A 13,080-nucleotide genomic window follows, 5' to 3' on the forward strand; every position below is an offset into this window, starting at 1 on the left:
TCTGCACAGAGGGACGCTCAACAAAGAGGTCCCTGAGCTTTTATACCCTCAGTCCATGCACTCATTCTTCCCGATGCCTCTTGATTGTTGGTCTCAGGGGTTCTCTTATTGTATTCTTTATCTGTGTTCGTGCAGGCTAATCATTAACCGTTTCCTGTGCCAGTCCCTCACCACCTTCACAGCAAAGAATTTCTGATACCCATCCTAAATTCCCTCCCTCCCCGCTCGCGCCCGTTCCGGTGCCTCATGGAGCCCCGCCCTCCCCGCGCACGCGCAGCCGCAGCCCCGCTCCCGACGCCGCGAGCGCGGCGGGCGCGCGCGCTTCAAACCGGCGCGGCGGGCGCGGCGCATGCGCAGGGCAGGGGGTGCGCGCGCCATGGCGGCGGGCGGCCGCGGCTGGTTCCGCGCGCTGGCGCTCGGCGTGTCCTTCCTCAAGTGCCTCCTCATCCCCGCCTAGTAAGGAGCTTCCCGACGGGACGGGACGGGACGGGACGGGACGGGACGGGACGGGGGTGGGTGGCCTGGGACTGCCGCGAACCCCCGAGGGCGGCCGGCCGCGGGCAGCGTGGCGCCGCGGTCCTGAGGAGGCCCTGAAGGTCCATGTGACTCCCGGGTTCGTGAGGGAAGCGAGGCGCCGCCGCCTCCGCCGCGTGGCACAGCTTTCCTTTCCTCTTGGGAGGCCCTGCTGGCCCGTTCTGGCTGGCTGCTGTTCGGGAAGGCTGAAAGCATGCTGAAACAGTAATGCTTTGTATTTTTAAGTTTTTATACTGAGAAAAAACCCTAACAAGTTGCTATTAAACTTCAGTTAGAACTTGGAATTTCTCATTAATTGTCCGGAAAAGCCAAGCTCTTAGTAGTTCTTGCCCTATAAGCACCTGTATTAGTGACTTTTTACATGGTCAGTCATAGGACAAGGAGGAATGGTTTTAAACTAAATAAAATGGGAGCTTTAGATCAGATGTCAGGAGAAAAATCTTTACTGTGAGGTTGGTGAGACACTGGCAGAGGCTGCCCAGAGAATTCGTGCATACCCCGTCCCTGGAAGTGTTCTAGGCTGGGCTGGATGGGGCTTTGAGAAACCTGGTCTAGTGGAAGGTGTTCCTGCCCATGGCAGAGTGGTTGGAACAAGATGATCTTTAGGGTCTCTCCCAACCCACACCATTCTACGATACATCTTTGGCACAGAGTTCTTGAGCAGCATTGTTGTTACTCGATCACAGTAGCATCCTAGAGCTGATAAATAGAGTGGCTTCCTTCTTGTCTGCATGTGGTGATGTGCTCTGAAATTTTTCCCTTCTTAGTGCATGCACGTATGTTACTCTTAACATGCACCTTCTGTAGTTACTCCACAGATTTCGAAGTCCATAGGAACTGGCTTGCCATCACCCACAGCTTGCCCCTCTCTCAGTGGTACTATGAGGTAAGGACATGTTTGGGGTGTGTTTTAGCTGTGTATGAATTACAGGCACATTGGGTATGACAGACCTTGTGAATGCTGGAAGGGATGGTTGGTGACTGTCATATAGTGGGACAAAAAGATGCCAGTCACAATTTGCTGGCCTTGTGTAGCATTTAGCTAAAAAATGAAAGCTGGGGAAGCTGCAAGTACTTGTGAAGGCAAAATGGGAAAAGCAGTTAAGGCACTTGGGTTATTGAAAAGGCTGTGTAGCACCAGAGCAAGTTGCATTGTACTCTTAAATTGTTGGTGTCTGTGATCTTCTCATTGGTGATACACAGTTACCAGAATAAAGAGTGAATCATGCTAATGCTAATATACATCTTTCCATTATGAAATCAATCACTGTATTAAAGTTTTGAGCCTTTGCTGGTGTGCTAGTAGCATGCATTGATTTTTATCTAGACAAATCACCTTTAGGTTTGTCATAGACTCAGCCTACCTAATTGGGTTTTAATCTGTCCCCTGGTATCTGCTGGAGTACAGGGATAGATAGATGCTGTAGTGTCTAGTACTCCACATAAACATCTAGAAGTAAAGATTTGTGCAGGTTAGAACTTTGTAGGACTGATCCAAGGACTGTTTTACAAACAGTTTTTTTATAATGCCAGCATTAACCCCGTGCCAGAACATAGGATGCCTTTCATCAATGCAGCATAAGCATTTGGGAACATCCTCACTGAAAAATATACCCCATCCCAACCTGCTCTGTTCATGCCTCTTCCTCTCCTGTTTCCACAGCCAAGGAATTAATTCTTGGTCAGGGCATAGCAACTGTCCTTATGGGAAGAGATCACATAATGCCATTTTGTCATGATATGGTTGTGTGAGAGTTAAGGCTTGTTAACTGATGAGTGAAAATAATTTTGAAACTGATTGTGTTGGTGATCACTCCAGTATAGACAAATATTGGCTCTGAGCTGTTTTACTGAGATTTTGTAATAATGGCCCTTGTTGCAGTCAGGCCCTATTACTGTAAATAGATTTAGAGATAACAAACAGTTATATACTGGTTAAGTGCAGGTGCACAAGATGCTCTTTAATCTTTTCCTGCTAATCAGGAGATGTCACATCTCTACCAGTACTGCAGGAGAACAGCTTACAGCACCACAGAGCTGGCTACTGATTGTGGAGTGGTTTGAGTTACAGAGAGGCTACTGAGAGAAAATGCATTAGCTGGTTTGCTGCAGTGAGCTGTACCTGAAGGACTGCAAACAGCATGGTTTGTTATCAACTATTTAATCTTATTTTGTCTTTAGGCGACCTCGGAATGGACCCTGGATTATCCACCATTTTTTGCTTGGTTTGAATATGTACTTTCTCACATTGCCAAGTACTTTGACCCCCAGATGCTGGTTGTTGAAAACTTGAATTACACCAGTCGTGCAACCATCTTCTTCCAAAGGCTTTCTGTCATCTTTACAGATACCCTCTTCATATATGCAGTTCATGAGTAAGTGTTAATGTTCTGATTTTAGAGACAGTGGATAGGCCTTCATATGTGGGTTTGTTCTTTAGCCACAACAAATAATGATTTATACAAATAAGCTTGTAAAGGAAGTGAAATGCCAGAGTTGCTCGAACCTGTTCAAGGAGAATCTTGGAATACACTGCTAAACACAAGATAACGTGTTCTTCTTGGAGATACAGTTGCACTACATGTGATGGGTTTGCAGGCGCTTGGACACCAGCTGCTGTTTCAAGTGTTGTGCTTGGGTTTGCTTCTGTCACTGAACTCCTTTTGTAGGAGTTGCAGGACAGCTGGTGTGCTCAGACCAAGTTTTTTCCTGTTACTTTTCTGATTACTCTGTTTTTCTAGAAGCATAAAGGAAATCTGTCACAAAATGGCAGTATCATCAAATATGCAAAGTTTCTCTAGTGTTTTGATGATAAACTGATTATTCCAAGTCTGATGTAATTAGGATTGGATGCTTTCAGTGAGGCCTGACTTTATGAAGAATTACTTACCTTATCTCTAAAGAGTAGAGTGGGAGTGTGTTCTGAGAAATACATTGTCTACCTTAATGATTTGGCTGTAAGAGTCTCCCATCATTTTATTCTTTCTGCTCAAAACCTGGGTAGGAAATTCTTTGATTAGACCCCTGCCTAAACTCCTTTATTTACTTTCTTTATGCCAACTAGCTTTGCATTATGATTTCTTTTCCTTTTATTGTTTTGACTCATAGACGTATGAATGTAAGGCTGAAGGCTCAGGGCTGGTGTCTGCACAAGGTCATTTTGCCAAAAGAGGTGGTATATGCCCTCTGCCTGGAAAAATTCAAGGCCAGGTTGGATGGGGGTTTGAGCAACGCAGTCTAGTGGGAGGTGTTCTGCTCATGGCAGGGAGGTTGCATTTCAACACAGCATTTCAACACAAATGATCTATAACTTTTTAATGTGATTTAAGACTGCTTTCAGAAGTCATATGAACCATATTGCTTCACACTGAGAAGTAATAAGTTGTTTTTAACCAATGGAAATAACTCATAATATAGCAGGGGGCAACAGTAGCTAGGAAGAGGTTATGTCCAGCTGAGGATCTTAACTACAACTCCCTATGTTGTTTCCAAAAGTAGCAATACACTGCTCATGATGGCAAGCAGGCTGTGACAGCTTTACACTTACTGAATGAGAGACTTGAACCTGAAGCTGTTATGTAATGTAAGCTTTAGCATGTGGAAAACACCGCAGCTATTGAAATTGAAAATCTTTTTTTTACTAAACTTTGTTCATGATACTGTCTGCCTTTGATGAATTTAGCAAGACTTTTATTGTTGCCTTGCATCCTGATAAAATGGCAAACTTCAGAGTAAGTGCAGCTCTTAACTCTTATAACCAACGTTTTTGCTTGTATGTTTGAATTAAAGCTTCTGTTTCTTCTGCTCTTGTTTAGGTGCTGCAGATGTATAAATGGAAAACGAGCTGCAAAGGATATCCTGGAAAAACCAACATTTATTCTTGCTGTTCTGCTCTTGTGGAATTTTGGGTTGTTAATTGTGGATCGTATCCTTTCAAGCCATTGTGGGTTGTTCATGGTTTGTTTGGTTTTTTAACAACCTCTTACAATGTGTGGCACAATCCTGTATTATTATTGCTGTCATAGCAAGTAACACTGCTGGGTTTGTTTCTGGGATTAGTTAAATAACTTTGTTTTCATTAGAATTACTGTTTGGCAAAATGGAAGTTAATCAGTCCTTGGTCTGATTTGCCAGAAGTGGAGGAGGACCAACCAGTCTGGCAGCAGTGTGCCTGTTCTGCTGGCTATTCCTCCTCTGCACATCTACAGGAGTATTAGCAGAGTGGTTCTGTGTTCTGGGTGTGGTTCCAAGTTTGTCCTGTGGCAAGGAAAATCTTCAAAGTGTTTTAAGATTCAGAGTGTATTCAATTTGTTTAACTTTATTTGGGAATTAGGAAGTCTTTCTAAAGAACAGTCATGGAATTGTAGAGTGGTTTGGTTTGGACAGGACCTTAAACATCATTTAGTTCCAACCCCCTGCCTTAGGCAGGCACACTTTCCATTAGACCAGGTTGCTCAAAGCCTCATTCAGCCTGACCTTGAACACTTCCAGGAATGGGGCATCCACAGCTTCTCTGAGCAACCTGTGCCAGTCCCTCATCACTCTCACAAGAAAGAATTTCTTCCTAATATCCAATCTAAATCTCTCCTCTTTTAGTTTAAAACCATTCCCCCTTGCCCTGTCATTCCATGCCCTTGTCAAAAGTCCCTGTCCAGCTCTCTTAGAGCGCCTTCTAAAGGACCAACATGTTCTCCCCAGCATCTTCCCTTTTTCAGGCTGAAATAACCCCAACTATCTCAGCCTGTCTATAGCAGAGGTGCTTCAGTCCTCTGAGGATCTTCCTGGCTTTCTCTGCCTTCCAACAGGTCCGTATCCTGTATAAAAATAACTCTGGAAATTGCAGTTCCTGCCAGTGAGTCTTGGCACAGTGTACATTTAAAGGAAGGACTTCATTTTCTCCATCATAGTTCTTGTGTATATTGCATATACATGTATATTTCTTGTGTATATTACATACACTTAAAAGTGATAGAAAAGTGAGGGCTGTTGTCACCATCCATTAACCAATGTGTGGCAGAAACTAATAACTTTAAAGTGGAGATTTAACTTTTTTTGTTTTATATTATAAAATTTGCACAGCATATGTGTAGATTGTTGTGTTTCATTTCATCAAGGTGATATGCCAGCATTAGTGTAATTTGTGTCTGACAGTACTTACAGGTAAGGTTAAATAATGACTTGTGTCTATGTGCTGTGACTTTAGGGATGCTTTCTTGATTTAAATTCTGTTTTAATTTTAATTTATTCCTCAAAACTTTGAGTCTTCTCCAGAACGCATAGTAGTAAAGAAAGCTTGCTTTTTTCCTTGACTCAAGTTCAGATATTCACTTCCAGTACAATGGCTTCCTCTTTGGGCTGATGCTTCTTTCTGTTGCTCGGCTGTGTCAGGTAAACCCAAGTGACTCTTGTTGATTTCTTGCCATGTGTGTTTTGGGTGCATTAATTCAATTCATAGGGCTGCTCGTGTTGTGGGCAATGGTAATAGCTTCATGTTGAGCTGTGTGAAGCTGGATGTCTAATTGTTTATTGAGTTTGTGGCAGAGAGAAAGACTTGAAACTCACCATAATTGCTTGCTGATGCTGCAATAAGAAAGCTATATTTCCCCATAAGAAAGCTATATTCACTGTTACCCCTGAGCAATGTGGCATCATTTCTTGGCATTTTATCTTCTTCCAAATCACCAGGCCTTAGAAAACATACTTCTGAGGCTGTGAAGAGGTGACTGTGTGACAGGATAGTTCCTTGTCCCTACCTGTTATGCATAACACTACTGAATTTGTAATTTGAAGTAAATACCCTTTTTAATATTTAGAATAAATGTCCCATCACCTTAGGACTACAACAGAGGATCATTAAAAGTGACTACAAAAAGAAAAGCTTAGGTTTTGTTTTGTTTTCTTTCAGAAAAGGTATTTGGAGGGTGCTCTTCTTTTTTCTGTTCTTCTGCATTTCAAGCACATCTACATGTATGTGGCCCCAGCATATGGCATTTATTTGTTACGATCCTACTGCTTTACTGCAAATAATGCAGGTAAGATGGAGTTTTCCTCACTGGCTTTTGGGGGGGTTGTGTTAATCACTAGAACTAGGGGAGCACTCAAGACTTGGCAGATAGAATTGGAACAAAATGGCTCAAACAAAAATTCTGCTTGAGAGCAGAATTGTTAGGATCTTGAAGGATCTTTGAAATAGATTTGTTTTGTAAAATTCCTGTTCCTTTAAGAGTTCTTGGCTAAGAAAAATCAACACAAACAAGCTGCAGGTGGCACTTGGAAGACATAAGAATTATTCTGGATATGGAACAATTGGACAATATTAGAAACTATTTCAAAGACCTTCTTTGAGTTTCTCCCCGCTTTTTAGCACTGAAACATGCCTGATACTCCTCATATGAACAGGGAAGGTAAACTCAAAAAATACTGAAAGCTTGTATAATACAAGGAGCTGTAATGTGAGCAAAAGAAATACCTGCTGTTAAAGGAAGAAACTGAATATATTGACATAAAAGGCTGTGTGCCCCTTTTAGATAGATGCTAGGAATTCCTTGTTAGTGAAGAATGCTTTGTTTCCCTTTCCACTTCCCACAGCAGCTGTTTCTTTAATCTTTTTTTCTTGTAGATGGATCCCTGAAGTGGAGAAGTTTCAGCTTTCTTCATGTAACTCTTCTGGGACTGATTGTCTGTCTTGTTTCTGCTCTTTCACTGGGACCCTTCCTAGTATTGGTAATAACCCCTTTTTCACATGTTATTCCCCTGAACAGTTAGAAAATTTTGTGATAAAAATATAAACCATGTCTCATCTAAAGTGGCCATTTCTTTGGTCTTGTTTTCTGTAGGGTCAGCTGCCTCAAGTCATTTCACGGCTCTTCCCTTTCAAGCGAGGTCTCTGCCATGCCTATTGGGCCCCCAACTTCTGGGCTTTGTATAATGCCATGGATAAAGCACTGACAATTCTTGGTCAGTATGTTAATCTTGCTTTTTGATGCCTGTTTGCAGATAGAGCTCTCTTTATTTTAGTCTTCCCCATTTGTGATGTAGGCAGTAAGTTGTGTTTTCAGATTGCCATACATCGTGTATGGTCCATATAATCCGGTGCATACATTACCAGCAGTAGGTCAAAGATCAATTGCTTCCCTCTGTCGTCCTTTAAAAAAAGAAAAATCTTGGCCATGTGCTTAGTTCAGCTACTTCATTTTCTTTATTAGCATTTATCAGTTTGTGCTTTTTTATATTTTGTTTTTAGGGTTAAAGTGCAATTTTCTTGATGGTACAAAAATCCCTAAAGCCTCCATGACAGGAGGGCTGGTTCAAGAGTTTCAACACACTGTCCTCCCTTCAGTGACTCCGCTGGCAACACTAATCTGTACTTTCATAGCTATATTGGTAAGAACAACTAATATTTTTTAAATTTTTTTGTATTTTGTCCCTAGTGGGTTTTAATTGATAGTATGCACTTCATATGAATTTTAATTCTAGGGCAACAGATACATCATTACTAGTATGTAGTGACTGATAAAATGTGTTTAGTGACTTAGATTGGCAGACAATTTTTGCATGCAATACAAATAGTGGGGAGTTGGCTGTGGTCTTTCAGTCTGCTTTTCCCTCCTGATATTTCAACAAAAATCCTTCAGTCTCTTCTCGTACATCCAAATGGATTGATTGATTTCCTCCAGTGCAGTATAACGCTTGTGCCACCCAAGCACAACCTGGGTGCAGTGGTGTTTAGTAACATTGACAAATCTCTTTGGACAATGGCTTGTCTTCGGGATTGCCAGACTTTTCACTGAAGTCCTGTTTTTGCCTGTTGTTTCTAGCCCTCTGTTTTCTGTCTTTGGTTTAAACCTCAAGGGCCCCGAGGCTTTCTACAGTGCCTTGTTCTTTGTGCATTGAGCTCCTTCATGTTTGGCTGGCACGTGCATGAGAAAGCAATACTCCTTGCTATTCTGCCTTTAAGGTAAGCGAATGTGGTACAAAGTAGTTGGCCAAACTGAACCTGCAGCCACTGGTTGAGGAATCCTCAAAGGGAATCACTTTGTTCTCAGTATATTTCAGAAGAGGAACTCTTTCATAGTATGCCTTAAGCTGTAACAGTGTAGTGCACTTAAAATAAATTAATTTCGGGCGCAGTTCAAACCTTGATGGGTGCTGTTGTTCATATTGTAAAATGCTTGATAGATTACTCAGGAGCCAGCTGAGGAGAGGGATCTTCTGCACTGTGCTTGACCAGAACAATACACAGTTTCTACCAAAAGGGCTTCATGCCTACCTAGGGTAGAACTGAAGCTGTAGTTCATAAACTGCCTGACCAGTATTGCTTCAAACTGTATTTTCCTTCCTCAGAGATTTGGTGATGTTTAAGCTCTTGTTTTGTGCTGGGCCTTGCTGATAGTTTTGTTCAGTGGGTGTGTGGTTTTCTGAGGGAGGGTTTCCTGGCTGATTTTTCTCCTGTGTTTTATCTCTGAGGCCACATGGTTTGGAAACAGGAGACTTCATCACAGGTGCAGTGTTAGCAGGGATGGGGGTACTGTGAAACTGTTTGACTTGTTTCTGAGTCTTCAGTCAATTACGTAGTGTTCTGCTGAAATTAGGTTTCTTTGCTAAAAGACAAAAGTGTAACAAATTATTGCCATTTTTAGCTTATTGTCTGTTCAGAGAGCCAAGGATGCTGGCATCTACTTGATTCTGGCAACAACAGGGCATTTCTCACTTTTTCCACTGTTGTTCACAGCACCAGGTAAAATGTTCTTCTATTAGTTAATTTTTGTACAATTTGCAACATAGAGCTCAATAGTCTTGATTTGGTTGTCATTTTTGCTTTAGTCACTTGCCAGTTGTTGTGTTTTCTTTAGAAAAGGAAAATGTTATTTGTAGTGCTATCTCAGATAGTAATTATAATGTGATTATAATAATAGTAATTAATTAGATTAATTATAATAGTAATTATAATGTGTTCAGTATGTTTCTAGATAATTGAAGTACATGTATTGCAAATGCTTGGCATTTGCCTTAGGAGATGTTTATGCTTATTTTTAGGTATGCTAAGCAGTAAAACATGTAGGTCTGCAGAAAATAAAACCAGATGATGCAAATGTGACTAGTAAGATTTAAAGATACTACAATATATATATGGCAAAAATTTTTTTAAATTAATTTTAAAAGTACATAATGTTCTTTGTTTTTCAGAACTTCCAATTAAAATACTGCTTATGCTGTTGTTTACTGTTTATAGCTTCTCTTCATTGAAATCTCTGTTCAGGTAATTAAAGAAATTTGATCTCAGTGCCAGGAACAAAAACATTTCTTCTGGTGTTGGGAACAGCCATTGTCATAAGGGACAAGCAGCACAGAAAACTGATGCTGAGGAGTCAAATTAAGGTGTTAGTAGTCAGAAGATGCTGCTACCTCTGTTCTCAGGTGGCAGTGCTTAAATTAGGATTAATTGCAGCACGTCCTAGTTATTGTGACAACTGCCCAGTTAGTCCCAGGAGGCTGTAGATCCCCACCTGCCTCATGCTCTGTTAAAGCCTGGAGTTGTGATGCTGTAACCTCTGAGGGTTTAATGTAGTATTCTAGCATTTACTACTAGTGATTTGTCTGCAGATTGTTTATCTTATTGTACTGTGGATTTTTGCAGTATTGCTTAGTATTTTAATGTGTGGAAAGGACAGGTTGTAAATAACATTCATTTGCAAGCTCTAATTTGTCAACAAAGCCACAAATATTTGGTTGGCAGAACATGGAATTGCCGAAGTCACCCTGTGTAGTTCACAACCTATGGATCTCTTACCACTTGGCCAAAGATTAGTGCTTATCCTTCTAATCCCTGCAGTCCCCACTTCCCTCTTTCCCAAACTTTTCAGGGCAAACTCGACCTGTAATGAAGTACTGTAAACAGGTATTCAGTACCTCAGGCACCTGCTTTTGTAGGTGATGTTCTTTATTTAAGAATTCAGTCATTCTGTCTCAGGAGCTCTAGCTAAAAAACTCCATAGGAGCATAGTTTTTATTAAGAGAAGGAGCTTTTGCAAGTTTCTTGTTTTTAACTTGCTGAAACATGAAATTGCCTTCAAACTACCTGCAGTAAACTCCTGCCATCAGTGTCCTTTGCAAGAAAGATAGCTCACAGAAAAGTCCATTCTACAGAAAGCCTGGGGGAAGAGGTTAAAAAAACCTGACATTTCCAATCTTCTGTTGTAGAACAACTTTGGTGAAACAAGTCTTTGTATGAAGGGCTGTTCAGTTGTTTACTGAAACAGTGAGGTGAACAGAGCAATTTATGAGATTTCTACTTAGGCTTCCAAGGCATCCTGGAACTTGATAACGACATTGAGCTGTACTCTTGGTTATCACACTGGTTTTTTCCTACTGAAACTCTCTAACTTGTTATTGAAACCATTATTGCAATCTAATGGGAGATTCTCTTTGCACTGGGGTAGCTGAAAAACATAATAGTTACTTTTAGTTAACATATATTTTAACACTACCTATTTTTTAATTTCTCTGACAGGAGAGAGAAACCTCTACTTAACTGGCTTGAAACAATCTACCTCATCCAACTAGTGCCCTTGGAAATCTTCTGTGAAATCATATTTCCCCTGACCCCCTGGAAGCAGCACTTCCCTTTCGTCCCCCTGTTGCTGACCTCTGTGTACTGTGCTCTGGGAATCACATACGCGTGGCTGAAACTATACATTTCTGTCTTGACTGAGAGAACTCCTGTCAGACAAAAGGCTGAGTAAAGCCACAGTGCTGGGACCAGTCCCAGGATACCCCTTGGAGGGGATTCCTGGCACGGTGAGGGGTTGTCACAAGGCCATCCAAGATGAGACACAGTGTACGTGTGCCATCACCACGTGAGAGCTCTTCTTCCAACACTCCTATACTGCCCAACGAGGATACCTCTGATCAGAAGCACTGTCACAGTGACAGGCAGGGCTGCGGGTAAACTGTGGAGCTTAACAAGGCCCAGACTTCTGTCCTGAGGAAAACCTGCCTCATTTTCCCATGATGGTTTGTATTTGAATAGAAGTTGCTGTGGGAAATTACAAGGGATGGTTGCTGTGTAGGAGAGCATTGTAACTGTGTTCTATGGAATTTGTAAATTAAAAAATTGGTATTTTTTGTTTGAGAATTTCTTGCATTATTTTTGCTCCTGTCTAAACCCTGCTTTTGAGGGACACCCACACAACTAAGGATGTAGCGTGTAGCTGGAAACTTGTCCTGAGGTGCTTTGCACACTCAAATATCAAATTTTATAATATGTCCGTGTCCTGTTCATCTCCTTGTTTCATAGATACTTTGCAAATAGGTTTTCATATTCTTCTAGTAGCTCTTTTCTGTAGACCAGATGACCAAATTGAGGCGTGCTACTCAAATGAAGGAGTATTTTAACACTATTAAATGTACCAGGTAATGTGGCTGCATTAGCTGTATTTGTAGTTAATTTAAAATTCTACAACTCTAACGAAAGATCAAATGTCCACAGTTCCTGTAATGACTTAAGGAAAAGGTAGGTTGTTTTCTGCCTCTGTGGAATCATGTTCCCCAAAGGATAGCATTTATTTCTGCAGTAAATAATTATAGCTTTTAAACCCTACATAACCATCCCTAGAAGATGTTGCTCTGATGTTGGGGTCTGGTTTGGACTCCAGTGCTGACTTAAAACTGGGAGGAGAGAGGGGTGGATTTTTTTATTACTACTATTACTATTTTTGACAGTAGTTTTTGAACTTTCTTCTATGTTAGCTGAAGTATGGGACCCCTTCATCAAGGATAGCCAAGGGGATAGTTATGCTTTTTGAGTTCTTTGAATATTTAGGGTATTTAAAATAGAGTGGCTCTTGTTAGGGCAACAGGTAGATTAATCCCTGTGTTGTTTCTGTAACCAAATACTTTGTATATTTAAAGTGTTCACTGCCAGTGAGTTCATATTCAAGACATTCTCATTCTGGTTTTAATTATTTCCTGATAGTTTCTGGTTTTTTTACACTATCATTGGCTTTGTCATGTTGCTGTGGCTGCCAGTGGTGCCACAATGCTTCTTGTATTTTTTCTCAGCTTCAAGCCTCATAGCTCTGCTCAGGGTAAGGCATCCACAATGCTTGTGTTTATCTGTCTGGTGTGTTGTCCTGTGTAAGGAAATAATAATATGCAAAAAAACCCTACAAACACCCCTCTTGGCTCTTCTCTAGCCATGCCTTTGCATATCCTGAAATCCTCCAAGAAGAAGCCACACAGCAAAGCTGTGGATGTGCCATCCCTGGAAGTGTTCAAAGCTGAGTTGGATAGAGCAACCTGGTCCAGTGGAAGTTCTGCCTGCTTATGGCAGGGTGTTGGGAGTAGATGACCATTTAGGTCTCTTCCAACCCAAACCATTCTGTGATTCTGTAAAGTTAAGCCTGTGACTGTGGAAGGGGCTGTGCATCACCATTGTACAGTCCCAATGATCCCAGGTTCAACTGAAGCATCTCCCACTGCAGAGCAGCAATGCCCAGCCTCCTCCTGTGCAGATGTCAGGAAAATCCACAAGCACCAGAGGTTTAT

The 13,080-nt window shown here is 41.4% G+C and overlaps 1 protein-coding gene across 2 annotated transcripts; it reads left to right on the forward strand.

The window, feature by feature from the left end:
• The first annotated feature begins 315 nt into the window (after positions 1-315).
• Positions 316-11,668, forward strand: ALG8 (ALG8 alpha-1,3-glucosyltransferase). Of its 2 annotated transcripts, none has more exons than XM_077174094.1 (13): positions 316-456; positions 1,342-1,420; positions 2,716-2,909; positions 4,350-4,459; positions 5,855-5,922; positions 6,440-6,566; positions 7,154-7,257; positions 7,371-7,495; positions 7,820-7,917; positions 8,386-8,491; positions 9,174-9,271; positions 9,721-9,793; positions 11,045-11,668. In XM_077174094.1, exons 1-13 carry the CDS (start codon positions 350-352, stop codon positions 11,274-11,276), a joined length of 1,521 nt encoding a protein of 506 aa, XP_077030209.1. In that variant the 5' UTR covers positions 316-349; the 3' UTR covers positions 11,277-11,668. The 2 variants fall into 2 exon arrangements, with proteins under 2 accessions (XP_077030209.1, XP_054484144.2); XM_054628169.2 differs by having other exon boundaries at positions 317-456; positions 7,371-7,491; positions 7,778-7,917; positions 8,352-8,491.
• Positions 11,669-13,080: the final 1,412 nt, after the last annotated feature.

The sequence above is a fragment of the Agelaius phoeniceus genome, chromosome 2 (assembly GCF_051311805.1).
Source record: "Agelaius phoeniceus isolate bAgePho1 chromosome 2, bAgePho1.hap1, whole genome shotgun sequence".
NCBI classification, from domain to species: Eukaryota; Metazoa; Chordata; class Aves; order Passeriformes; family Icteridae; genus Agelaius; species Agelaius phoeniceus.

Coding starts and splice junctions, on each gene's coding strand:
- ALG8 (XM_054628169.2), top strand. CDS start 350: ATGCGCAGGGCAGGGGGTGCGCGCGCCATGGCGGCGGGCGGCCGCGGC. Junction 2,910..4,349: donor TTCATATATGCAGTTCATGA/GTAAGTGTTAAT, acceptor GCTCTTGTTTAG/GTGCTGCAGATGTATAAATG. Junction 8,492..9,173: donor CTTGCTATTCTGCCTTTAAG/GTAAGCGAATGT, acceptor TGCCATTTTTAG/CTTATTGTCTGTTCAGAGAG.